Source organism: Mustela nivalis (genome assembly GCF_964662115.1).
Source record: "Mustela nivalis genome assembly, chromosome: 8".
Classification (NCBI taxonomy): domain Eukaryota; kingdom Metazoa; phylum Chordata; class Mammalia; order Carnivora; family Mustelidae; genus Mustela; species Mustela nivalis.
Genome location: NC_139027.1, coordinates 7620100 through 7647779, shown reverse-complemented (window position 1 = coordinate 7647779; position 27680 = coordinate 7620100). Strand labels below are relative to the sequence as shown.

At 53.4% G+C, this 27680-nt stretch overlaps 1 protein-coding gene across 8 annotated transcripts in view; it reads right to left on the bottom strand.

Moving 5' to 3' along the window:
* Window positions 1–27680, bottom strand: part of GREB1 (growth regulating estrogen receptor binding 1) — a 133912-nt gene that overhangs the window by 51641 nt on the left and 54591 nt on the right. For 6 of the 8 annotated variants that reach the window (XM_082744346.1, XM_082744345.1, XM_082744344.1 and 3 more), the window contains exons 2-7: window positions 20076–20256; window positions 15246–15365; window positions 12822–12998; window positions 5062–5244; window positions 3579–3722; window positions 2481–2609 (exon numbers count right to left, since the gene is read on the bottom strand). In XM_082744346.1, coding sequence (XP_082600472.1) covers window positions 2481–2609; window positions 3579–3722; window positions 5062–5244; window positions 12822–12998; window positions 15246–15365; window positions 20076–20232 — 910 coding nt within the window. In that variant the 5' untranslated portion in view covers window positions 20233–20256. Of the gene's footprint in view, window positions 1–2480; window positions 2610–3578; window positions 3723–5061; window positions 5245–11023; window positions 11409–12821; window positions 12999–15245; window positions 15366–20075; window positions 20257–27680 lie in introns of those variants that run through there. The other 2 variants (XM_082744342.1, XM_082744348.1) reach the window with 2 other exon arrangements.

The following is a 27680-nucleotide window of genomic DNA, read 5'->3' as shown; positions in this document are numbered from 1 at the left end:
CCTTGACCTCTAGAACCGGATCTCTGGAAGCAAGAGATTTATTCCCAGGCACGCTGGCTACGCCTAAGGGCACTGCGGTTCTAGAGCCACTTAAAAGTCATAAAGTTATTCTCAGGTCCTCCCTAGACTGACCAAAAATGAATAAAGTGAATAAAAGGTAAAATACAAGGTACTTTGTTCACACAGAGCTTTCAAGCAGATGGGCTCCTTCAACCCCCAGCCCCCCAGCAGCGTGGGAGGCAGACAGGATAACGGCTGCTCCGTGTAGACCACTGCTTCTACTGCCGGGACATCTGTCCTCGGGTGCCAACAGAGGCGCTCCTACAGATACAAAGACACCCGCGCCCCTAAAAACCACATTAAACTACCAAAGAGGAGTTCGGCCTCAACACTGAGGACGGAAGGTCTACAAATATTTTCCCCTTTGGGACGCAAGCTCTAGCCAACCCTAGTGTGATGTCCCAAAGTGATGTCACCGGGAGCTGTCCCTGTGCTCCCAGCGTGGACCATTTCCCGTAGTGGCTCCTGATACTGGAGGAAGGGGTCACTACTTGGCACTCTGGGTGAGCAAGTCTTCATTACGCAGTCCACTCACTGCCGGACACAGAGCACCCCGACCCCCAGTGGGGGACCACCAAGGAAGGATCCTGGGCACCTGCTAACAGCCCCCAGCAGGGGGCAGTACCTCCCCACTGAGACCCACAGAGCGACAGCCGTCAAGCCCAAATCCAACACTTCTCACAGTTTCAGAAACAGTTTCTTAAAACTGATTTCCTCTCTCCCCTGAGGGAGCCAGAAGGCCCAGGCAGGCCCTCCGGCATTTCGGCTGGGCTGTTAAAGCAACTCCATTCTGTCAGCATCCACGAAAGCTGGGCACCTGGGGCCCCAAGATGGGGAGGACACCGGCAATGCCCTTGGGAATGTCACTGCTTACAGGACACGGGAAGGGGGGGGGGGTGTGGGCACAGAAGGGAGAGAGCGCCCTGGGCCGTGCCAGGGAGGGAGGGAGCCGTCCTGTAGGAGGGGTCACCTGAGCTATGCCCTGAAAGGTGCGTTCGCGGTGGGGTGGGGAGATGCTTCCAGATCCTGATGTGTGGCCGGGTGTGGGGACAGGCATGGGGGCACTGAACCATCCCACACTGGAGTGCAGAAGCCACAGGGAATAATGGGATTGTACGGGCTGGCTGGGGGCAGGTTCCAGAAGGGCTCGAGCATTACTGGGGACCTGGGGGCTTTCTCCTTCCCACACGGCCCATTCTCCAGGGTAAAGGCTGGCTGTGCACCGCAGGCAGGACAGGCGTCACAGGTCAGGCCTGCTGTCGCCGTCCCAGAAGCCCGGTCCTTGGCCACCCTAAATTCAGCCCCTCGCTGAGAAGAACCAGTCAGAGGAAGAAAAGTGGGGGCCTGCCTGAGACTCCTCCTGCCAGAGGAGGGACAAGAGCTTGACCTCAGATTCCACGCTGGTTAGGACGGGGGAGTCTCAGGTCCAATTCAGAAAACACAGTGGTCCTTCAACTAAGAGGGAGACTCCCGCCAGGAAGTCCTCCGCTGGCCGGGTAACGGAAGCGGAGAAGCCTGCGCAAGGCTGGGCTGCCTCTCTGGGCCTCACATGCCTCCTCTACCAGAGTGTGGGGCTGGACAGTTGTTATGGGCTCTTCCAGTGAACGGTCTTGGATCCCAAAATCCACTTAGCTATGTGCATGGAGGAAGAGAGAAGAAAGCCTGGCTCCCTAAACAGCTCCCACAAGCACGGAGGGGCAAACACAGAGCCCACGGTCAGACTCCATGTCCCGGACTGCTTAACCCGTTTGTTCACTTCCTCACCCTCTTCCATGCTTCCTCCCTTACCATTTCTCATGCTTCCCAAACTGTAAGCTGTAGCTCAGCTGTCACCTCCTCCAGGAAGCCCTCCTTGAGAAGACCAGCTCAGGGATGATGATGATGTGGGTGGCCTAATGGTGTCCACCTGTGAGCTGCCAGATGTGCCCTGAATTTCCACACAGCCCCTCAGCTGACCCTCTCGGCTGCCCTGAGAGCAGAATTCTCATCTCCAGATGAGGCACTTTGGTCAGAAGGCTTGTCCAAGATGCCCCAACTAATACGAGCCGCAGTTGAGTTTCGAATTCACAGGTATCTGAATTGGGAGCCCACGTTCCTCCCCTGCCACCATGCTGCCCAGAACTCTACAGCCCTCCTGATGTGTGAGCCCACAGGAGATGAGCCATCCGCTGCTTCCTGGCAGACGCCCATCACTCAAGTCGGTGGCCAGAGCTGCAGGTTCCCCCAAGTACCGGGGCCTGGGCACGGCCCCCCAGACTCTGGAGGCACCTGCTGGCCGGTCCCAACTCCCCGTCCATGCCACACCAACTCCAGGAGGTGCGGGGGCCCCAGCATGGTCGCCCCATGACTCCCCCAACAGCCCAGCCCAGAGGAAAGCAAGACACCACCAACCCCCACCCCGGCAGGACCAGCAACACTACCAAGCGCCGAGGGCCGCGGCATGGCTGACAGGTCGTTCTTCACCAGCTGCTGGTGCTTCGGGGAGTCCTTGCCATTGAGAACAGCTGGACCCACAGCGGCCGCTAGCGAGGGGTGCTCGGAGGCTGGTCCTGGCAGCGGAGAGAGAGAAGAGGGAGCACACACTCAGATCACAGGATGCCCTGTGAGCCCAGGTGGCAGGAAATTACTCTTCTTCCATTTTTATAAAGTTATAAACGAGCTTCTGGCCGACAAGTGACTCTGCCCACTGAGAACACACAAGCCCAGATGCACACATACTCCTGTCCCAGGGAGCGCGGCCTGCGTGAAAGGAGAACCAGGCAGACCTGGGAGCCAGTGGGAACCCTGAACCCCAGGGGGGCGCAGGCTCTTCCGCCTCCCTCCGCTTCTCCGCCCGGCTCAGGCTCGCGGCCGCCCACTCCGGGCTGCTCGCGGGGCCTGGGGACGATGCTGGAGGACACTGGGGGTACTGGTCTCGTGAGCCCCACCACCACACCTACGTGCCTGCATCAGCCAGAATGGTCTGGAAGGCCCTCCAGAGTCGAGGGCAGCCCAGACCATTTCCAGTGGGTGCGGCGGCATGAGGAGGGGTCCAGAACATGGCTCTGAAGCCAGCTCAGCCTCGACTTCCCGGGTGGTGCCCCGGAGAAACTCAAGCCCACATGCAGAGTGCTGTTAGGACTCAAGGAGGTGCCCGTGGGACTGCGGGCCACGAGCTGGTCTCACCTGCCCCTCCCAGGAGCCCCAGCCCAGCACGGATGTGGTGCCATTCTAGAGCGAGCTCTAAGCTGCAAACTGTGGGTGCAGAGGGACCCCCATGCCCCACACCACCAACAAGGAGATCACGTTTTGCTGCCAACAGGAAGGAAGACAGGACATCTTTCTAAAGATGTGCCGGAAACTACTACAAATTCACGATGAAACACAAAAGCGCTGCAGACAGCGCGGGCAAAGCCTTCTAGTTATCTTGAAAAATGTGTGGCTGCCTCATGGAGCTGCCATGCCAGGGACATGCAGGGGACATGCTGGGGACATGCCAGCCCGCGGATGCAGCATGGCTGGCATTCGCCACCACTCACCTGCCTGCTGGGCTGCCATCGAAATGCTCGGTGTCGCTCCAGGGACGGGTTCGCTGCAGAAGGCCGCCAGGGGCCCGGAGCTCTCCCCGGGCAGGAAGAGGGAACTGGAGCAAGTATTGGCTGAGGTCTGCCGGCTTCTGAACTCTAAGGGAGCAAGAAGCACGCATCAAAACCAATTCTGCACCAATTCTGGAATGCTCTCCTAGACAAGAGAGCTAGACACCTAGATAACCAAAATGGTGCCAACGCCTTCCTGGCTTTGCTTCAGGGTAGCTGGAGGGAAGTGGGCTTGCCAGGGGAATCCGTCTGGGGGACAGCTCTGACGACCAGGAGTGGGAGGCATCATGAGCATTTGAGAAAAACAGAGGACACAGATGAGTCACCCAATCGCTGCCCTTCGAGTCCAAGGAAAGAAGAGACAGAGGGAGAGGAAGCGCCAACATCCTTCCCCACCCTCCATCCTAAGTCACCCTCTGTCAGAAAGATGGACCCCCAGCTGCACGGCCAGCCGGGGAGGTGCGTGGTCATAGCAAGTGATCACAGACTCTTATGGGTCCCACAGTGGAAGAACCACTGGCCCCCAGGACCTAGAAAATGACTGACACAAGAAATACCTATGGAGTGATGTGAGAAGAGGAGGGGGCAGGGGAGGAATGCCCAGAGCCAGCCCGTCCTGAAGCCCGCCTTCTCTTCACAGCAGCTGGCTGGGGGAGGCCAGACGACCAGAAGGGAGCCGACGCAGGCAATGAGGGACCAAAGATTCTTGCTGAGACCCCTCCTGGGACATGTCCCTCCAGACCTGGGTGAGTGGGAGCATCTCAGGGACCACCTATGGCTGAAAACCCATCCCCCCACTTCCCTCCATAGATGACTTAGCCACGGGTGATACGGGGAGATAGGAAGGGGGGGGGGGAAGCCCAGGAATGTCCTCAAGGACAGGACTCTGAGGCTGGACTTTCTATTCTGCTCACAGAGTTCGGGGCAGAAAAAGTGGGGCATTATTCAAGCCCTTATTCCCCTAACGCAGGGTCCCTCAGCCTTAGCACCACTGGTATTTTGGACTGGATAATTCTTTGCAGAAGGGTGGGGTGGCTGTTTTACGCAGTCTCTGGTCTACACCGGCTGGATGACAGCACTCTCCAGTCACGGGGATCATAAAGGTCTCCAAGCACTGCCAAATGTCCCATGGTGGACAAAATCAGCCCCGGTTGAGAACCTCTACCCCAAACACCAGCTACAAGCACAGGCACGGCACAGTGTGGCCCTCTGTCAGCTTTTCAATGTCCTGCACAATTCGGCAGGTACCGGACACACCCCTAAGTCACGGCAGCGCAGCGATGGCACGGGGCTGGCCCCCGGCCCGCAGTCCTGCCTCCCGGAGACTGTGGAGCCTGCTCTCCTCTAAGCCCTGCTGCCTGGCCCCAGGGCCACTCGGAGGACCCCCACTCGCCCACCCAACCCCGCCCGAAGTCCAAGGGCTCACCTGAGCCTTTCCAGCAAATGAGAGGTCCTTTGGTGAGAGCCCCCTGTGCGTTGCGGACCAGGTAATACTTCAAGTGTTTCTGCTTCTTGGGCTGAGTGGTCAGCTTAAGATTTATGTGGTTAGAGAATTCCGTGAAGTAACAGAAGCCTTTCTTCCCACAGCCAACACAGTTCCCAGAGAAACCTGCGGGAGGAAGCGACCACGAAAGTCTCTAGCTTACCTTCAACACCCTCTTCAAATAATACAGACTTTATGGAAACTCTATGCACATTCTGTACCACCAACCAGAAGATTCCACAGGGCAAAGGCCCCTGGTACCTTATGCTGGGCCAGGGGTCAGGATGACCTTGACTCAAACAGAAGAGGGACCAAAAAGACTCAGTCACGAACATACCACACCACCCCCCTCCCCGCACCTCCCAGCAAACTCTGAAGACTGAACTGGCCCCAGGGGCAAGTGTTCACGCCTGTGACACAGAGTGTTCGACTGTCTATACCGACCAAGTGCTTGTAACAGACTGTACGTCCCCATCTCCAATCACAGAATCGCAAAGTCCTCAGACCACCGACACTAGGATGCACGGAGGGACCTCCCGAGAGCCCCAGCTTCCATCCCGCTCCCAGGAGTTGTTGAAAAGAAAGGAAAGCATCATGGTGCTTGGCCAGAAGAGCAGTGAGGAAATGCTGGGGGCTCGGCAGCCAGGGGAGCGGAGACCGTCTGTGAGAGTGTGGCTGTCACCGTGTCAGCGTCCCGCTGGTGAGGCCCGAATGGGCCTTCCTGGGAAGGGTCAGAGGTTCCCACCAGCTGTGAGGCTCCAGAAAGGCTGCCCCATGACAAAACGACCCCCTATGAGCAGGTACAATCCAGAGAGTATGCGTGGGAAGACTTCTACAAACCATCAAGTCCAACCAAACCACACTCACAACCGCTGGTTCGCAGAGGAGGAAGGGGCCGCTCTGCCTTTTCTGCCCGACAGCCGCTCGCCTCTACCCCCAGCATCTCAAGAAACCCTTCCTTCAGACCTCGCCTCGCCCACTGGTGCGTCGGCTTCCCACGGTACGAGGTCCTTTGGGAGCAAAGCCCCTGAAGCTGAGATTGACTAATTTTGTCACAGTCTGTGGCTTCAAGCTTACAAAGGCCACTGTGACTTAGCCCAGGAAAGGCACACGGCCACGTATGTAAGCCTGGCTTGTTTAAACACGGCCTTCCTGAGACTCTGCCAAAATAACATGTTCCTGATGGTTCAACACATGTCCACAGAGAAACGAGACACTTATGTTATAGAAACTTACTGTGGACAGAAAGGGAACAAACGTGCCCAGAGAACCAGGGACGTTCTGGCCATCTGCTGTCCCCCAGACAGATCACTCAGCTCTATTGACATAACAACTGGTTGATCGGGACAGCAGAACCTTCTTTGGGGAAGTCTGAGAACAAGAAAGGTTACGTACGAGTCCCAGCCGGATGCAGACAGTGTGTGGCCCCATTCTGGCCTGAGAACAGAGTGTCGACCACAAACACGACATTCAAGGCCACCCCGAATCCTACCCGACCCCCACCTCCAGCTTCCGCTCCTGTTCCCCACTCTGCTATGCCGAATCCCCAACGGGACCCCCCGCCCACTCCCACCAGGCTCAGGCTCCTTCCTATGGAAGCCCCACCTGCCTGTGTCCCGCTGTCACTCAATGCCCATCTCAAATGTCCACCTCTTCAGACCTGTCCTTGACCCAAAGGGTTGAAGCTTACTGTTCTCAACCCTCGACTGCCCTTTATTCTGCTGAGAGGATCATGGTAACCTCTTCTTCCGTTTTTATTGAAATTTGCATCTTTTTTTCCCCATTAACTCTCCCCATGCTCCAAAGGACGGGCATCGTGGTGTGAGTGCACGTAGGTGTGGGCTGTGTGTGTCCGTGTAAGTTCCTGTGCACAGACTAGGGCCCGGCACGTGGCAGACAGTCAGTAAACACCAGGTGGGAAGCCGGGAGAAGCAAGGGAACTATCCCCATGAACGCTTTGGGATTTCTGCATATACTTTGAGATAATAATCTGATTTTTATTTATGGCTTTGTCTCCAACCTGGCTCACCCGCCATCAAAGAATAAGGCCCCAAAAAACCTTCCAAGCTCTCGGGAAGGGACTCTGGCCCCAAGTGTTGAAAACATGGGTGGACAAGAACCACTGCCAGGCCGCGCGATGCTAAGAGCCAAGGCCAAGGCCAACCGTGCCAAGGCCAACACTGCCGTCCAGAAGCAGCTACATGGATGTCAGGTCCTGGTCCCATGAGCAACATGGGCTGCGGGACCACGGCTCCCTTTCAGAAGCAGGACTGGGAAGCAAAGACCATCAGGAATGTCTCCCTGTGGTTCAGAAGGGGAAACCCCAGGTCTTCTGAGTCCAGCACATATTGAGGGAGCCGGCAGGCAAGCAGCTCTCCTGCTTTGGCCAGGAGAAGAGGCTGCCCTTCAGAGAGGTGATCTGGGACCAGAAGGGGGCGACCAAGGACACCCCAGGACAGCTTCCCAGCCAGTCCCAGGAGACCAGGGAAATGGATGAAATCACCCCAACTGAACACATGAGGTAATTCTAACGTTTCAGGAAATTGTCTGCAAGGCAATAAAAATGTTCACAAGGATGCATAAAACGAGCCATTCTCTTTGGAAATCTGCCTCAGGACTGGGGCGTTGATAATAATCTCTTGCGAAGACAGAAAGCCGGGGATGCAGCCCGAGTGCTCCGACTCCGCGGCACAAACGCCCAGAGTGGAGAGACACGGTTCCTCCAATGCCTACGGCGCAGGGTCCCCTGCATAAAACCGAGTCTCCCAAGAGCACACACGACAGCACGACCGCTGGTCCTACGGGCCCCTGTCTAGCCGTGTCCGTCTGCCCCGACGGCCCTGCTGCATGTGCGCACAGAGCCAGGCTCTGCCGCCGGTGGGCAGCCCCCTGGCAAGGCAGGGCTCAACAGGGCCGTGCAGCCGAGGTCAGACCTGGAGAGGGGCTCCGCGCTCTATTTAAGGACGGAGCCATCCCAGGCAGGCACGGGCCACACTGGGGAGCCAGGGGGCCGCGCCCCTGTTCCCTGAAAATGAACGGCGACTCGGGACAAAACCAGCATCGCCTCTGGCTTCCTTCAGCAAACGAAGGGAAAACACCCGGCATCGAACACTGTGTCCGGCTGTGAACACAAGCCGTGAAGACCGATCCAAAGCCCCACGTGGATGGTGGATGGAGAAGAAAAAAGGGCCGAGTAAAACAGATGTCACTGCGGCGTGGTGGGCGGTTTCCTCCTCTTCCGCTTCGCGCTTCACTTCTGTGGTTCCTGCCACGATCCTGCTTGTGGAGGTAAATACCGCCTCATGACCATGAGGAAAAAACACGTCCGTGGACCCCAGCCTTGATATTTTGGCCAAATTCCAACTGAAGGACAGAAGGGATCTCCCTGAAAGGGAACCCTCCTCCACTGTGGGTGGGGATGCAGGCTGGGGCAACCTCTCTGGACAACAGCATGGAGGTGCCTCAAAATGTTGAAAATAGAACTGCCCTATGACCCAGCAATTGCACTACTGGGTATTTACCCTAAAGATACAAACGTAGTGATCTGAAGGGGCACGTGCACCCAAATGTTTATAGCAGTGAGGTCCACAATAGCCAAACTATGGAAAGAACCTAGATGTCCAACAACAGATGAATGGATCAAGAAGATGTGGTATATATACACAATGGAATACTATGCAGCCATCAAAAGAAATGAAATCTTGCCATTTGCGACAACATGGATGGAACTAGAGCGTATCATGCTTAGCGAAATAAGTCAAGCAGAGAAAGGCAACTATCATATGATCTCCCTGATATGAGGAAGTGGTGATGCAACATGGGGGTTAAGGGGGTAGGAGAAGAATAAATGAAACAAGGTGGGATTGGGAGGGAGACAAACCATAAGTGACTCTTAATCTCACAAAACAAACTGAGGGTTGCTGGGGGGAGGGGGGTTGGGAGAAGGGGGGTGGGTTATGGACATCGGGGAGGGTATGTGCTTTGGTGAGTGCTGTGAAGTGTGTAAACCTGGCGATTCACAGACCTGTACCCCTGGGGATAAAAATATATGTTTATAAAAAATAAAAAATTTTAAAAAAAAAAGAAGGGATCTCCCTTCTACTTGTGTCTCTGAACATGGGCCTCCAGGCGCACCTCCCTTTGCTTCCTCCTGGGTGTGCCTCAGAAGAGGGACCCAGACCAGAGCGCCCACCAGGCAGTGGGCGAGAGGCACGCGGTCCCACAGGCCCACACCCGAGAGGCGGGAAAAGCCTTAAGATCTGAGTTAGGGTTCAGACGAGACAGAAACGAGATGGGGGTGATGGGCGTGGAAAGATGAAACAAACAGTGATGGTACGTGAGCAGGCTGGGAACATACCCAACAAGACCCGGGGATTATCTAGAATCCTACAGGAAGGCTCAGAACTAGGTCCCCTGCCTCTAGTTCTTCCTTAGGAAGAGGCAGAGAGAAATCTCTTGTTCGTGTGACCTCTGAGAGACTGTTCTAAAATGCAAGTTAAAAACACAGCCATCCCCAAGTTTGAACATTTCCAAACACAGAAACTGTTCCGGGAACACCGGACGGAGAGGACCGTACATGGAGAGAGAATGAGTGACAGGTCAACCAATGCTGTGGGAGAATCTTGTTTGGACCTTGACTGTAAAACCAACCAACAAAAACTGTAAGACAAAATTTGAACACAGCAGATATTCGATGTTATAAAATGACTACTACATGTTTTAGATACAATAACGGTGTTAGGTTTTTAACAAAAAGCCCTTTCTTTTTAGAGATACACAGTGAAATGCACACAGAGGAAATGACACATCTGGGATTTGCCTCCAAATAATCGGGTAGGGACAGAGGAAGAGTTAGGAGTGAAATGCAACGGACCGTGTCTTAGTAACTGCTGCAGACACATGACAGATACATAACACTATCACAGGCTTCCCCCTACTTCCACAGTTTGAAAATGTCTTCCTGGGGCACCTGGGTGGCTCTGTGGGTTAAGCATCCAACTCTTGGTTCCAGCTCCGGTCATGCCCTCAGGGTTATGGAAGCCGCGTGTCGGGCTCCCTGCTCAGCCTGGAGTCTGCTTGTGCCTCTCTCTCTGCTCCTACCTGCTCGCTCTCTCTCCCTTAAATAAATAAAATCTTTAGGGAAAAAAACAAAAAAAGTGACTTCTGGGGCACCAGAGCCTTTCCCAGGCAGGGCCCAAGCAGCCCCCACTCCAGGTCTCCCCCCTGTTCCTCCAGCACACCATCTTCCTCCTTGCATGTGGCCCCCCTCCTGCCCGAGAGCACCCCATCTTCTGGAATATGAGACTAGGGCCGGAGCACCTGGATTCAAATTCAAGACCTGCCACTTACTAGCTGGGTGACCCTGAGCAAGTCACCTAACCTCTCTGTGCCTTTGTTCCTTCATATATAAGCGCCAGGTGATAACATACCCACCTCACGGGCTTATCCCATCCCTCTGAGCAATTTCGGGCACAGGGTCAGGGCTCCGTGACGGGGCTGCTCTGAGTGCTTTGCTGCTGTTGCTGTTCTCCAGCTGACAAAACGCAGCTGGTTTTTCAAGGCCCAGCTCAACACCACACCCTCGGGGACCCCCCGCCCGTCACTGGGGCTCAGTGCGCCCTTCCGCAGCTCCCCCATACAGCGTGCTGCACAGAGATGTAGTAAAACATTGATATCTGCAGCTCTCTGAGCTGAATCCCTGCTTGCCTGAGTTTTCGCCCCAAGAGGCAAGCTCCCAGGGAAGGACCCGTGAATTTGACTTTGGGCCCCGGCACTGAACTCGAAGTCCACATCCCATCCGGGTACACATTCCATAAATGCTTAATGCTCTGCCTGCTGAGTGAACACAGGACTCAATTACACCAAAGGGGGAAAATGAACGTCGGAGCCCCATGTTTTCTTTTACCTGAGCTGTCAGCCCATTTCGCTGACTTATCGTCAACACCTGGAAACACGCACCGAGATTTTCATCTTCTCAGACCAAATCCCTTGGTGGATTCAAAGTCACTAAAACAAGATTCCCTTCATTATAAACTGGGGGGTGGGGGGGTTATAAATTAGGAGTTAAAGCCATTGCTTCCCCCAAGATCCTGCAGAGCTTCCATTTTATAGATCACTAAAAAGCACGGAGCCCGGGCCGCCGGAGGGCTGGGGGGCCCCCTCGTCCTGCGCAACCATAGGGGTAATTGCAGGAAACCCAAACAGTGTTAAGTGTGCAAGCTGAGAGCATAAAGTTATTTTAAAAGAAGAAAGCATCGGTTATTACCAACCGCCCCTCGTTACCGACCTCCGATGGCTTTTTGGCGAGCAGTTAACAAAGACCCCACTTCCTCTGCCCTCACCACCTGAGGAGCTGGAGCTGTCGGGGGAGGGGGGCGCTGGTGGTGAATGCACTGAGAGATTCCTGTCTCCACCTTTCAAGACCCAGAACCTCCTTGATTTACTGCCCTCGTCATTCCTTTACAGTCACAACGTGAGGGAATTCAGCCGCAGCCCCGGCCACCACCGGATCAAACGGGGACCAAGTCACCCGCGCCGTCCTCCCGGCACGTGGCCTCCAGAGTGGTCTCGAGGAGCACGCTAAATCTGAGATGGAAGGACTCCATGAGCTCCTTGGGAATTTTCCGGGATTGTTCTTGTCTTCACGAGCTCGGTACAATATGAGCCGCTCTCTCCCTGGTCACTGTCCCAGAGCTGCCCCTGCAGCGTCACCTGCCTTGCTTCCTGGCATTACCCGCCCCCCCCCCACCCATCGCCTGGAGGCAGGAACCATGTCTTTGTTTTCTGCGGCTCCATCCTGCCCCCCCCCCTCCGTCTCTCCTCCCCTCGGCCCTTCCCATGGTGTCTCAGACATAAACCGTGCTATAAATACCCATGTACAAACACGGACCTACTCAGCTTCAAGGGCGGGGTCAAGCAGGAAACGTACCCGTTCTACAGAGAAAACGGCTTGTGGGGCTGTGTCTGGCCCCCATCATTAAAGCCCTTCTGCCTGTCTGCTCCTCCTCCTAAGGAGACACCAGGCCCGGCGAAGGGGCCAGATTGCCGAACGGCCAAGAGCACGTGTGGGAATCACTCCGCACTTGATGGACAAGGTATGAATGTTCTGCAAGCAGGAACACACATTCGGCCCCGTTCTCCCTCTGCCTCTTGTCTGATGGCTTCTGAAACCGTCTCGAACAGGTCTCTACCCTCCTCTTTATATGTTTTTTAAGATTTTATTTACTTATTTAACATAGAGTGAGAGAGAGCACAGGCAGGGAGAGTGGAAGAGGGAGAAGCAGACTCCCTGAGCCCCATGCGGGACTCGATCCCAGGACCCTGAGATCATGACCTGAGCCGAAGGCAGTCGCTCAACCAGCTGAGCCCCTCAGGTGCCCCTTTATCCTATTCTTGACACGGGAAGGCACTTAGAAAAGGTCTGATGAACATACATCTAAAAAGTTCATTCTCAAGGTCAGGTTCTCTATAGGAAGTTCATCACATTTAAAAATAAATCTCATTTTAAAAAATTATAAATAAATAAATAAATCTTATTAACCTTCCAGTTCCACACAGGAAGAGCCTACTGAAAAGCAGAAACGGGCCCACAGGGCCTGCTGAAGAAGAGGCCCCCACAGGAGGCCCCCACACCCCACCCCCCGACCAAAGGCCTCCCGTGTCCCCACCCCCACAGGCAGGTGGAACCACAGAGAAGGACTTACCAAGAAGAGCGTTGTGTCCGTTATCATCAGGCAAGAACCTTTGGTCAACGGCACACACCAGGAGGTGGTCCGGCAGGCTGGGGGACTTGGCCCCCACGAGGAGAAAGCCTGCGGGGATGTCGATGGGCTCACTGGAAAGGGAGATGAGACGCAGGTCCTTCCCCGCCTGGCAGAACCCTACGAGGATGGACAGGACTCACATGCGCGCCAAGGGGCTTCCCCAGAACCAGGCTCCCCGTGGGCCAAGGGAGGACGTTCCAGGTCTTGTCAGGAGCAAACCTCACCTCTGCATGCGGCTGACTTTAATATTACTTCCAAGAGATAAAATTAGAACCACAGTTACTCGGGACACCTGACGCATGTTAATTCCTTTGAAGACGCGGTGTCCCCGTCATTCACGTACAAATGAAACTCAGCAGGAAAAACGGTGGACGAGCAAGGGTCAACTACAATGTACACATGATGGATCCCCAAGAAACTGTGAGTAATGTGGTATTTTCCACACCCTGCACCTTTCACGTGTATGAGAAACAGGGAAATGTCACAACGAGGGAGCCAGAGCCGCCTGGTGCTGGCTGCCCCTGGGGAGGGGACCGGGACACAAGGCGAGTGATCGTCAGCGAGCCTGGCACTCTAGACCCTTTTGAACATTTTGTATTTAGAGCTTTTAAATGTATTTCCCATTTGGAAAATAAGTGCCCTAAAATGTCTAGAAATAAAAGGGGAGAAACAGCTGAGATTTATTTGGATGGGCCTCTCCGAGGTCTTCCGGATGAGGGCACACTCGGCCCATCTCCTGCGTCTGCTCCATCCTTAGCTACCAACTGAAACAATGAGAGTTAATGGGATCCTGATGGTCCCAAGGCTTTCCTGCCAGACTCTACAACACGAACAGAGCCCTCCGGCACGCACCTGCTTCACAGGTGCTGGGTCTACAGCACATGGGTCCAGAGTCTCCCATATGCCCCCGGGGAGGGTCATGAAGGGGCCCTGGGCGGGGGGTTGGCAGGCATGGAGACAGTGCTCACTGTGTGCCAGGCACTGGACCAGGAACAGCTCTGCAAAGCTCTCCTGGGAAAGTGATTCTGCCCCCAGTTTGCAGAGATGGAAATCAAGGCTCAGAGAGGTTCCGGGATGTGCTCAGAGCTGCTGAGAGCTGGGCCAGGTCGGGGGCAAGTTCAGCAAAGTCCCTGAGGCTGAGGTGAAGCACCCTGCAGGCCTTCTCCCTACATGGCCTGGGCCCATCCTTCTGAAGAGCTGGAGGAAAAGTGGCAAAGGACAATCCGTGGTTTCCACGTTGACTTGGAAATTCTTTGAAAATCTCTGTAATGACCACTGCAGAGTTCACGGTTTCCTTCTTTAACTAGGTGACCTTTTAACATCTGGACACTAGAAGTCCTATGTCCTGAAGAGCCACGGCGCTGGTTTCTCTCTCCCTAGAAGAGCAGCCTCCTTGAGAGCTGACTGTCTCTCCTGCCACCATCCTGTGCAAGGCCAAGTCCAGGCCCACACACATGGCACCTGGGACCTCCACGCCCCGTGTGACCTCAGCACTACTCCCTGCCCGGCCAGACCTCAGACTCCTACCTACACACACTGCCAGAGGGGCTATACTCTCCCCCTTCTGAGCCTTTGCACATGCTGTTCCTCTGTCTGAAACAGTTTCCCCCAACCTTCTCACAGACTCCTGCTAATCCTCCAAAACCCAGATGACGGGCCACCTCCTCCAGGAAGCCTTCCCTAAACTCTCTGCCTGTGGGAGGAACGTTTCCTGAGCTCCCAGGCACCCGTGCTTGCCCACCCCGCCCTGTCAGCACTTTCCGCCTCGTGGGCAAAGTGTCCGCTTGCCTCCATAGCTCCACGAAGCTGGGAGCCCCTGTACCTGTTATCTCCGTATTTCCAGAGTGGGGAGGGGCCCAGTCAGGAGTGGACTAACTAGTGACACCCCTCGACTGGCGTGGTGACCGGCAAATGAACGCACAGCACTCCGAGAGGCTGTCCCGCTAGTGAGTGGCAGAGCCCCAAGTTTCTCTGAGGGCAGAGTGCAAGCTCTTATCACCACACCAGGGTGCCCCCGCCCCCGGCATTCCTGTGCCTCGGTTCCTCCACGGACTGATTCTACATGGCTCCTGAGAGAACACACGTCTCCCTTCCTCGATGGTAAAGCGGGATCGCGGAAGATTATTCTCACAATCTCACTGTGATTATTCTCACAGGCAGACCCGAACTGGGAAAATATCCGAGTTTCCAAACAACCACTGAACGGACGGATCCAAATCCACTCGTAAACTCGAGCTGTCCACAGAGTGCCAAGGGGCAGTGAGCCGACAGCCCCCCGGGGGCGGGAGGGGGATGTAGCCAGGGACCAGGGGCACAGGGGACCCGGGGCGCACAGCCGCAGACTCTGCCAGCTGCCAGCCTCACCATCCATGGTACAGCAGCCTTCGGGCGGAGGGTGCATCTGGTAGGGATTTGGGGGACAGGTGGGCTCCAGCCCCGCTTCTCCCTCTTCTTCCTCGTCCTCATTGTCCACTTGGCTACCACCTGCAAGTGGCAAAGGGGAGGCAGGAGACAGTCAGAGGCAAGGGGTCAGCAAGTCTCAGCCATTTAATAATTAACCAGTCCCTACAGGCCTGCTGGGAGCCGGGCATCACCCCCCACCCCTTACCCCCCACCCCCCCGCCCGGCTCTGTTCCGAGGGGAAAGCTGAGGTTACAGGACTTTCCCAAGGTCACAGACTCGGGCTCCCAGCCTGGCCTCGTGACTTCAAATTCAGGTTCACGTCTCTTTCCATTAGGCAGAGCTGCACGCGTCTGCTCACGCACCAGGGCTCCACACACACATAACTTTTGAGAATCCCTCCAGAATCCTTCTGGGGGAGGGGCCACAGATTCAGGTATAGACCATTTTACAGAGAGGGACCCGATGCTGTCCTGCAGCGCTCCGGTGACAGCCGGCTCCCAGGGTCCCCTGAGGCCCCCGCTGATGTTCGACTGTCCTGTGTGGCTTGGAATACAAAGCGTCGTGTGAGCGGTCTCTCTGCGGCATGCAAACTGGCAAACTGTCCGTGTTCGTTTAGCCCCAGGGGAGGAATGGACGCATAGGGAGGACCAGAAATACAAACACACCCGAGTCTGGCACAGACACACAAAGCACCATTCCAGAACACGGCCAGGCGGGTTATGACTTGGGGAAACTTTTTTTTTTAAGTGCCGTCGCATACTGGCAAACACGGAACTGGCCGGAAGAGCCAGGTATTGGTCTTGAAGTCCCCCCCGCTCCCTGCTCATGAGCTCTGTCGCGGTGGTGAAACAGCTTCTGGTCATTCCCCGCAGCCTCTCGGCTCACAGAGAATGGGGCTCCTGCCCTCACGCACCTCTGTGACCCCAGAGGCAGTGCCCAGGACACGCATGCCCAGCCGATGGGGGCACAGCCCCTCGAGCCCCATTTGCCCAGCACTGCTCAAGAAGGGGGTTCAGCTGAATGAATTTCCCAGGCTACGGAAGTACCGTCCTAACTCCTTTTAACAGACATTTTTGGTCAAAAGTCTCTCTCAGCTTGTCCGGGTTTAACTGTCATTTAATAACTAGCATGCAAACTTCTTCGTGGAATAGGGTTATTACGAGCATCCTGGAAGGGGCTGGGCTGGAAGACCATTTTTCTTCTTTTTTGTTTCTCTGCCTCCAGTTTTAGCGCTCTTTCTGTGTTCCGTTTCTCCTGCCTCCTCTTCTCGGCTCTGCCCCTCCATCTATCCAGTGGGTTCGGTGGTTCTAGGCGAGTGATGAAATCATGTGCAGGGGAAAGAGAAGGGCTGGGAATCAGGGAACTCTCAATTCTCGAGCCTGCCGCTGCCTGTGTGGCCAGGAGAAAGTTACTTAACCTCTCTGTGCATCAGACCCTGCATCTTTGAAATGAGGTGGTTATACAGGGCCTCTGAGCTGCTCCCGTCGGCCATCCGCGTCACGCAGCATCTTCCTGATGTGATTTAATTACTACGGTGGCCGCCACTTTAAAGGTGCCCGTGGGACAAGAGGCAGAAGAAACTGAACATCTGAAGCCAACTCAGGCCCGTGACCTTGGGTAGGTCAGAGCAGGAAGTGAAAAATCCCTGGTGTCCCTGTCTTTCTGAGCCTGGAGAACAGGGAGGTGGCAGGAAGACCATAAAAAGATTACCCAGGAAGCACACGCAGGGGGTGGGGATAGCTCCGAGCCTCCCTCAGATGCCTCCTTCCTGCCATTAAATGCAGGCCCGGTGGGCCATTAGCCTAAGGGGTGGAGTCCCGCCCAGACCCCAGGCGCCAGCAATGCTGCACAGGTCCCCATGGGGGCTGGGACTGTCCTGCCCCCACCTGCAGAGTGGGCTGCACAGATCTGTTTGTGTTCTGTGTGACCGGCCACTCTTCTCTCCCAGCCAGGACTCCAGAGGCCCTGAGGGCAGGGCAGAGACTCCAACAATCTGCGAGAGAAGGCTGGAGAACTCAGAGCCCCACAGGAGGGCCTGTCTGCATGTTACTCTGCTAAAGCCCAAGGAAAGAACCCAGACTCCCCAAAAGAATGAAAAATGAGGGCCTTCAGCCTCAGAAAGTCAAGGAAAGAGCTCAGAATCCGGTGGATGAGAAAGCAGCCCTCAAAGGTCAAAGGTCCACCCCAGACTTCCCAGCGCCAGTGATGGGATCAGTCAGGCAGCAGAGAGGCGACTTATCACAGCAGGGAGCGGAGCCCACCGGCCTGCTAGCCAAGGTCTCCGTTGCGAGGAGGGCATTACCACGGCGTCACACCAGACCAGACAGATCAGAAGCTGAGGACCTTAACACGAGAACACACAGGTGCCCACAGATGCAGCCGCACTTCCCTCTGCGGAGCTGGATTTTCCTTTCTTTCCACGAGAAGAAACCATATGACATTTTGAGGGGGTGGGGTTACAAGAATTAACTGCATCTCGTTTAATTAACTAATACTTATCTCAAAACACTGGGGTGGTATTTGTTTTGTTTGGTCTTTCTCAAAAAAAAAAAAAAAAGAAAGAAAAAAGAAAAAAGAAAGAAAGTAAATCGCACATAAAAGCCTTTTCCCCTGGGAGGAGGTGTGGTAAATCCTCTAATCTCTAATCCGGAGAACAAAGCCGGAGGCCCCAGCTGAAAGGCACTCAGGAGCACAGAAGATGTTACAGACCCCGGGTGTTTAGGATGCCGGCACCCTGGCCATAAACACCACCTCTCATGTGATTGAGGAAGGACAACAGAAAGAGACCCTGGCTGGCAGACAGACAGACAAAACAAAGTGTGGCCAGGACAAGCCGTCCGCACCAAGTTTTATGACAGAGAATCCAGGGGCAGAGGTGTGCGTTCTGTTCGCGTTCTGTTCATGGTGTCGTCCAGCCAACTGAGAAAGAGAGACTCCCCCGTCCCACCAGACCCCTTCTTTGTCTTTCCTGCACCTCGGGAGGATTTCTCTGTTTGCGGACGAACAGGAAAAGCTGGAGGTTCCACTCTGGTTTTCGTACGGGGTGGGGAGTGTGGGGGTGCTGCACCAACAGCAGGCAGGGCGCCTACAGCACTCAACATGGGAGGCATGAGAAGGGGACGCCTCCAGCTGTCCCTGGAAAGTGCCAGCTGCCCAATGCCCTATCGGCAGGGGAGGGCATCCTAAGAAGTCAGTGTTCGAGACGCAGCCTCCTGGGGAGTCTGCAGAGAACTTAGGCGGAGGAAAAGCTGTGGGGGAACCTTCCAGGGCTTGCTCCTCTCTCCTGCCCCCGAGGTGAGCAACCACCCCCTGTCCCCTGCCGACTTAACCACCGGTCTGCCCCCTTTCCATCCCAGAGCCACCAAAGCTAAGAGTACAACTCCCTGACTTGGGCACTCCTTCGACACTGCAGCCTGCCAGCAAAGCCCTCTCCCAGGGTCCCAAATCGTGGGATTTAATCATCTTAGCAGGGGGAGGTGGAAAGCACTTTGTAGATTTCAAGGTGCCATTCACGTGGACTAAGTCATCATGGTCACCGTCAGTAATTCATGATTAGCAACAAAGACTTTCAGTACCGAAAGTAGCTACGGATGACTGTTTAATGCATACGTTCTACAAACGTCTGTCGGCTAGCCAGAAGCACAGCCCGTATCCTCCACTCATTCGTCATCTCCCCCAGTGCTGCACTGATGCTTCCCCTGCTGGAAAACGTGCCTGCTTTCGATACCAGAGAATTCTTGGTTTTCCTAATCCGTGCTTTTGGGCACAGCCCAGTTTCTCCCAGACCCTCCTCTAGCTCTTTTAGGTCCTTACTGTGGCTGTTTGCAAAATTAACGTAAGGACTTTTCAAAGACGGACACAAGGAACGCCTTCCTGCGAGAATAAGGAACTATCAGGTCCCACACAAGCAACTCTGTGCCTCATTTTCTCTTACGTGCGACCCCCACACCCTGCCAACACACACACACACACACACACACACACAGACCCATACACATGGCGAACCCCCAGTATAGGACCAGGCATACTGCACGCCTTCTTAATTGATTAATTTTTCTTTTCAACAATGGTCCTTTTTCGCCTTCAATATCTACGTGAAGTCTGCAGGGAACTTCTAGCGGAAGGCATACACTGCCCAAAAGAACTTAGGTAACGGTCACCGTCTCATCCCGTGGACTGCTGTGGGTTACTTCTGGCATAAAAAACACGTGGCTATGAAAGAGATACACTAAAGACTGAAAACAACCATTTTATCCTCTGGATAATTAAGCAAATCCTAAAGTTGTCCCCACGCCTGAATATAACTGATTCATTTATTCCTGGCACACACTCAATTCATAAGGGTTTCATCTTGGTGTTTCAAAGTTTCTAGAGGGCTCTCGTATCTGCAGTCACAAAGAGAAACTACCTAGAGACTATTTTGCGAAGATAGGACCATGAATTCCTGGACAGAGACGGAAAAAAATCACCAAGGGCCAAAGGGTGTTAAAATTTCTGACTTATCCAGGGAGAACATCAAACCTTCTATCAAAAGCATCAGAAGCAACCCAGGCACGACAGTCCCAACACAGCCCTCTTCCTTCCCCCGTGAGCCAATGAATAACCACATTCCTTGCATCCTTTTGGCTGAAGCTCGGTCTTAGTCCAGGAAAAATGTAAGTGCATCTTTCCTTTTCTAATAATTCTTTTCTGCTAGACCCAATGTTTTCCACACAGAGGGGAGAAGGAGTTTCCAGTTCTGTTCTAACAGGAGCTGCACGGACGCAGGACCCAGCCCGGCGCATCTCCTACCTTCCAGGGCAGAGAGCTGCTGCTCGGCTTCCAGATAGAGCTGGGAGAAGACGGGCCGGGGCACCAGGCTGCTGGACCGCAGGGACGCCTCGATGGAGTTGTGTAAGACCTCTTCGAACCGCGTCGTCTTCAGCTGTCCGGCGTAAGAGTTTCCCATCTTCAGAAAGGGCGGCAGAGGCTGCTGTTTAAAATGACATTTCAGCGTCAGTTGGAAAGGCTGACCCTGCGCCCGGAGCCCAAAGGCAGAAGTGAGCCGGTCGCCAGGAGGGAAGGGCTCTGGATCCAAGCAGAGGGCGGCTGTCAGCGACAGCCCCTGCCCGGCAATTACAGGAAGTTATATAAGTAACAGCTATCTCTAATTTAGCACTCCGATAGCAGAGTCTGACACCTCTTCGCATTTTTCCCTAGAAACCGGTCATCCCTGGTTTCACAGACCACTCCCCCCACCGCCCTCCCCCCCCCCGCCCCGTCCTCCCCTCCACCCACCCCGTTTTTCCCTGAGATGGGATCCTGCCCTCAAGAGAGCTCAAAGGATGGTTTATTTTCCGTGACTCACAGAAGAACAGCCCCGTGCCACTTGACGCGTGCGACAGCGGCCGGCAATGCCACGATCCACCCGTGACAGCTAGGCTCCAGACTGCAGGCTGACCAGACCCCCCACGCCTTCTCAGAAGGTGGGCTCACAGATTTCCCATCCCTGCCTTTTTTGCTAAAAGACCTATTGTTAACATTCTTCCCCTAAAGTGTTTTTGTAGGTTATTACCATTTCCATTGTCCAAGTAATGTGGAGTTACATCTGGAAAATGTGGAAATCTAGAAATTACAGAAGACGGTGGACAAACAAAAGGAAAAAGCACTGATATGCCCATCCCCCAAGATAACCACTGTGATGTCTTTGCTAGCAGTTTAAGATACCCTTCACATCCCATACCATTTAGCCAGGTAAAGTACACAACTCAGTGGGTTTTAGTGTACTCAGTGTCGTGCGACCCTCACGCAATCAATTCTAGAACATCTCCATCACCCCAAAAAGAAACCTCGTATTCTTACGCTGTCACTGCATCTCCCAACCCACCCCAGCCACTGGCAACTGCTAATTTACTTTCTGCCTTTGTAGATTTGCGTCCTCTGGAAAGTTCCTATTAATGGAGTCCTACAGTCTATGGTCTTTTGGTGACTGGCTTCTTCCAGATAAAAACAACGTATTCCAGGTCCTTCTGTGTCCTCGAGCACCAGCACCTCATCCCCACTGGGCTAGGATGATGCATTCTTTCCAGACTTAATTTTCTTCACAACTTGGGGATAGGAGAGAAATGGGAGACTGTATTCACACAGTTACGATCATTCTGTAAATGAAATTTTTGATTCTGCACTTTGCACTGCACACGAACATTTCACTCAGTCCTCTTACAAACGCTTTTACAATGACGGTCACAGCCGCATCATAGTCCGCTGAGCGAAAGGTACGACACCGGCTCAGACACGTCCCTCGGATCGTACGTGGTGAACCTCCCTGCTTAGCGCTCCCCAAGCAGCAGCACAGAAATGTATATTCCTTCCTACTGTTTTCTGTTTATTTTCTATTTCCTTAAAGTTAGCTTTGTGTTTCTGTCGCATACTGGCTTAATCTATTGTCCTTTTTCCAAACTTCTTAAAATGATTCCTTCCTTGTCGTTCTTATTTCCCACCTCCTTTAATAATAAAGCTATTTCAGGCTATTTATTTTCCTCTGGATGCCTCTTCCGCCGTGGCACACAGGCTTGGAATAAAGTGCTCTCCTTTCCATTTCTTTTGAGATGGAAATCCTCCTTTTTGATTCTCTCCTTAATTGGCTAATTATTAAGGAATGGATTTTTAATTTCTAAATAGTCAAGATTGAGGGGCAGGAGATCAGCCTTCCTTTTTTTTTTTTTTTAAGTATGCTCCACACCCAGCATGGACCCCAAAGTGGGGCTCGAACTCACGACCCTGAGATCAAGATCTGAGCTGAGATCGAGGGTGAGACACTTAACCGACGGAGCCCGTCCAGATGCCCCAGTCTTACTTATTTCTAATTCTTATTGGGTTATAATCATGACTGTGGATGGAAATTAAAAATCCATTCCTGAATAATTAGCCAATTAAGGAGAGAATCAAAAAGGAGGATTTCCATCTCAAAAACTCGACTTTTAAAATGTCATAGGTTTCTTTTTGATAGATACCAGATGGATTTTCACAAGTCGCCTACCGATGTTAAGAAAAGAGACATATCGGGACGCCTGGGTGGCTCAGTTGGTTAAGCAGCTGCCTTCGACTCAGGTCATGATCCCCGCGTCCTGGGATCGAGTCCTGCATCGGGCTCCTTGCTCTGCGGGGAGCCTGCTTCTCCCTCTGACTCTGCCTTCCACTCTGTCTGCCTGTGCTCGCTCTCTTTCTGACAAATAAAAAAATAAATAAATAAATCTTTAAAAAAGAAAAGAGACATATCAACTCTCTTCTAGGGAGGAAAGGCAAAGAGCCCTCTATATTCTGATGTATTTCTCAACTCATCTACCACTGCTGACAGCCAAAGTAGCATCTGATGCAAAGAATTCCCGCAGACGCCAGCGCCAGCGTGACCACAGGCAGCAGTAGCTCCCGCTTCCTTGCGGCGATCACGCGGTCCCAGTGGCCATGAGCCCAGCATTTGTGCCAGCCGCCTCCTCACACGGCGCTCCGGCTTCAGACTCGGGGAGCAAAGGCTCCCTGGCCTGGGTGGCAGAGCCGTTTCAAGACGGGGCTGCTGGTGCCCTGAGGGAGCTCTGGTTTCCCTCCGGAGCATAAAATGGGCAGAGTAGTCACGTTGTTTTTCTGCCTCTATTGTCAGGAAGGTCCAGCCTTTCCTCTTCCAACTACAAGTAAATGAGAACCATTACACACTTCCTGCTTGTAGCAATAATCCCTGGCCGTGGGGCTCCTCAGCCGGCCCCTGCTTCCAGCCTGGGGAAATGAGCCTCCGGAATTAGCCTGACACAGAGAAGGTGCTGGAGAAAGAGGTCAGCTGCCGGGAGCCCCCAAACAACCCAGGTCAGAAGAGCCCCTAGGGTCCTCGTGTCTGCCTTTTTCCTTGATCTGACACAAGAAAGCCTTGACCCCTTGATGCACAAATGAGGGGTCACTGGCCACATCTGGGGATGCTTGCGTTACTCTCGGTTCAGAGTGGTCTGTTTAAAGTTGCCACAAGTTAGTAACAGCACAAATGTCTGTTTCTGTCGATCTCTGTCTGAAGAGCTTAGGGCCCACAGAAAGGAGCTTGAGGTCCACCCCGTTTTACATGATGTCGCTACAGAATCATGCTTGACAACTGAGAGAAAATGACCGAGGCATCCGTAGCCTACCTTCCCAAGGTCCGGTTCTGCTCCCCTGACGGCTGACGGGCACCCTGAGCCCAGAGGGCTCCACCAGTTAGAGCAGACGGTGCCTAAGGTGGACGGAGCAGTAAGAGGAAGAAAGAACTCGAACGTTCATCGTCCAGCTACTGCGTGCCAGGCTGTGCGCGGGCTCCCCTGCCCACCACGTTCGGGGGTCACGTGAGCACTATTGTGAAGGCCGTTCTGAAGATGACACATTCAAGTCTCGGAGAGGATAAGTAACCTGAAGAAACTCTTGTTCAAAGAAAAGAAAGAGAAGGGGGGGATGGGGAGAGGAGAAGGGGCAGGGCGGGCAAGGGGGAGCCCGGGGGAGGGAGAGGAGAAACACTAAAGGATCCAAGACACAGAAGAGTCTGCACACTCAAAGGACGGAAAATGGCACAACCTGAAGCAAACATCGAGGCTTTACTATCTAAAAGCAAATACAGAGAAAAACTGCCCCACGCCCTACTCAATGATGCCTCAGAAATCCTAACAAGGAAACACGGAGCTCTGGCCACAGGCAGAACCACCTGCCAGGGTAGAGGCTGGGCGAGGGGAGGGCAGCGCTGGGGCTCTGGGTGCCTGAGAATCCCGCCCTCGCCCCAGTCAGATGGGGAACAGGAGAGCCTCGCTCAGGGCCCAACCTGGAGGCTTCAGTGTCCTCCCTGAGGCCTCGTGGAAGGAAGGCCACCGCTGGGAAGGCCCAGGGCTGCTGTCCCCTGCTGCCCAGCTCGGAGTCCCCCCAACCCCCCGCACAGGTCCCTGCTAGCCTCCCGCTACAGCTATTCAGGCCCACGAGCTGCGGGGGTTTCCTGCACACCCTGACGCAGTACCCCGCACGGCCTGCCTTCCAAGGCTGGGCCGCTGCCCCTCATGCCGGCGCCCCACGCTCTTCAACCCCAGAACCTGAACCACAAGCCTCCCACGAGAGCCTGGCTGCGGGAGAAAGAGCCTGTGTGACCCTGAGCCAAGTGTCTGACTCACTGGGCCTCCGTGTTCTCATCCGTCAAACGGGCACTCCTGCAGGGCGGACCGGTCACGATGGAGCGTGAAAGCGGCAGAGACTGAGGAAAGCGCCCAGCATAGCACCCGGCGGTCAGGGCACGCACATCATTTATTTCTGGCCAAGTCTGAATATTCGCCTGAGAAGAATTTCAGATCATAAAGGATAAGTGACACAAAGTGCTACAATGTGGGGGCGCTGGGGGAACCAGGGAGAACCTGGGCCAGGGCGCAGGAACTCAAAGTGGGCCAGAAAGCAAGAGACGGGTATCTGGGAAAGACTTTGGAAGAACGTTTTTAAGAAAGGGATGGGAAGAGTACAAAGGAATGAAAGCTCATGAGGACAGACAGACAGACATGCCCTAGAAAAAGGAGAAGATTGTCTTTGGGGGTAGTAAATGGCTTATAGGTTGGCCTTGTGCTAGAGTAAAATCGCAACTGAGGGTGAAAATCAGACACTGTTTGAGGAGGTAACAGCCCCGGAAGCTTCCCAGCTAGGGGTTCCAGGGATAAAGGCGGTGTTCTGGGCAGGTCAGGCAGACAGAGGGGTTTGGGATCAAAACAGAGGGCCCAGCGGATGCAGTTTTAATGGGACCTCTGTATATCTGAGTGCCTTTAAGATGGAAGCACAAGGGTCCCTGGGTGGCTCAGTTGTTAAGCGGCTGCTTCAGCTCATCATGATCCCAGGGTCCTAGGATCGAGCCCCACATCGGGTTCCTTGCTCAGCGGGGAGCCTGCTTCTCTCCCTGACTCTGCCTGCCACTCTGCCTGCTTGTATGCTCTCTCCCTCTCTCTCTCTCTCTCACTCTGACAAATAAATAAATAAATAAAATCTTAAAATTAAAAGAAAAAAAAAAAGAAAACTCTGCACCTAGGAATGCCCCAGGAGGGCTGGGCCGCCCCACAGGAGATCATCAGATAGGGGCCGACTTCACCAGATCAACCTCAAATATAGCTCTAGGTCAGTACCACCCCTCCGCTGGCTCATCCGGCCCCAGAAGCACACGCGAACTTGACCAGACAAAGCAGACTGATCCCAGGTGAGTATGGAGTCTCCGAGGCTGGCGATCTCAGTCGGCTCTCGGCGGCTGGGACATCGAGCCCGAGCCGTTCTCCTCCTGCAGCACGTGTGGGTCAAGCTGTGTCCTTCAAAGCACTCCGTTAGGGCAGCAGGCTCTCGGCTGGGTGAAGTTCAGTAAGTGTGGGGCAGGCGCTTCCAGGAAGGTCAGGGATGGTCACAAGCAGAGACAAAGGAGAGAGAGGCGGCTCCGGGGAGAGAGGGCAGATGGAGCACATGCATTCGCTCTATTCCCTCCCAACGGGCCCTAGGAGGACACGGAGGACTACGTCAGTACACACGCGTGTGTGCACGCGCGCACACACACACACACACACACACGAGCGAGGAGATAAAATAACAGGAGACACAATGTGCCCACAATCTGGAAGATGCAATGCAGGAGAAGAGGTGACAGATTTTGAAAGAGTAGGAACTAAGGCATCCTCTAGGAAGCAAACTAACTCAAACCACGGCTGAAGCCAGAAAAGGCTGGAGAATTACAGACAACGTGGTGATAAGTGGGGCTGAAGATAAAGACACAAAGGAGAAGAAAGGTAAGAAAATTCGATCGATCCATGTTCCAATCACAGTTCCAGGACAAGAGAACAAGGAGAAAGGAGGGAATTATATTCCCAAAGAAATAATCCAAAAAAATTTCCAGGACCAAAGGACTTAAGTTTCTGAACTTAAAAACACCCAAGGGCCCGGCATAATAAATAAGAAGGAGATTTTAGAACACCAAGGATCAAGAGAGAATCCCAAAGAAAGACCCAGAAAGGAAAAAAAAAAAAAAAAAGGCACGTTCTTAAGATGAAAATACTCAGAAGGACTTTGGATTTCTCAACAGTGATTCCAGGAAACAATGAAATGATGCTCTCGGAAATTCTGAGGGAAAGTGATGTGCTACCTAGAATTCTACACCCAACTAAAATAATATTCCAAAGTATGAGTAGAATAAAACCATTATCAGAAATTCAAGATCTAAAAACAAAACAAAACAAAATCAAAACTGTCTCCCAACTCTTCTTTCTGCAGAAGCTCCTGGGGAACAGAAAATATTGACAAATCTGAAAACACGGGACCCAGGACAGGGGATCCAGCCCAAGGAGAGAAAGGGGTTCTAAACAAGATAAGGACAACAGCTCAGAAAAGGATGTCTCCAAGAAGACAACGTAACAGATCGTATCATCTGATGGGCTGAACTATGCTGAAAGGAGTTTTATTACCAATTCTATCAGAATATCGGGATGAATTACTGGTATGTCCCTAAAAATTCAAGTAAACAAAAAAATAGAGACAATTAGTAGCTGCAGAAAAATAAGATGTAAGGAACTAGAAATTAAAGTTAATTATAGTTAATTTGTGCTAGAACTACCTCGGAAGGATGGGGAAATGGAGTGGAGTGTGCACGTGTATGTCTGGGTGTGTGCGCGCAAGCATGTGTTTTGGGGACCAGGGAAGGAGACGGGAGAAAGCTAAATTCTCCTATGCCACAGTACAAGTGAAAAGATGATCTAGAAATTAACAATGCAGCATAGGTTATTTGTATATGAAGTTGCAAATTCCAGGAAAGAATTAAAAAACTTAAAAAGTTAAAAGTTGCCTCCTGGGTAGCTCAACTGGCAGTAGAAATAGGTATTTTTCATTTGAAAGCTTCTAATGATGACTATTTTAGACTGTGTTCATCATTACGCTTATTAAAAACCGAAGGTTATGTTTAAAAAATAAATAAAATGCAGGCATAAACATGAAAGACAGACATGCCGAAGCACAGCAGAACGGCCCCGCCGGCGGACGGAGATTTAATCCCCGCGATGATCCGATCTGGCCATTGTTGCCATCCTTTCTGTATCGCTATTTTACAGACGACAAAACTGAAGCTCAGAAAGGTTGGGAGTCGTGTCTAACGACACACAGGAGCTGCCCGCTCTGGAACAGAAAGGCCACCTGCAAAGAGCGACTTCTGTGCAAGGCCACAGGGAGCCGTTTCAACACCTGAGACGCCCCGCTTAAGGGTTCCAAACCTGGATTACCGTTCTCTTCCCGCACCTTTTCCAGTAGTGACAAGACATTGCCCAATTTCACCGAAAGCTAAGGCATTCCTCTAAACTTCTCAAGGACAAAGCCAGGAAGTCGGCCTCCGGGGGACAAAGCGTGCACACCCATTGGCAT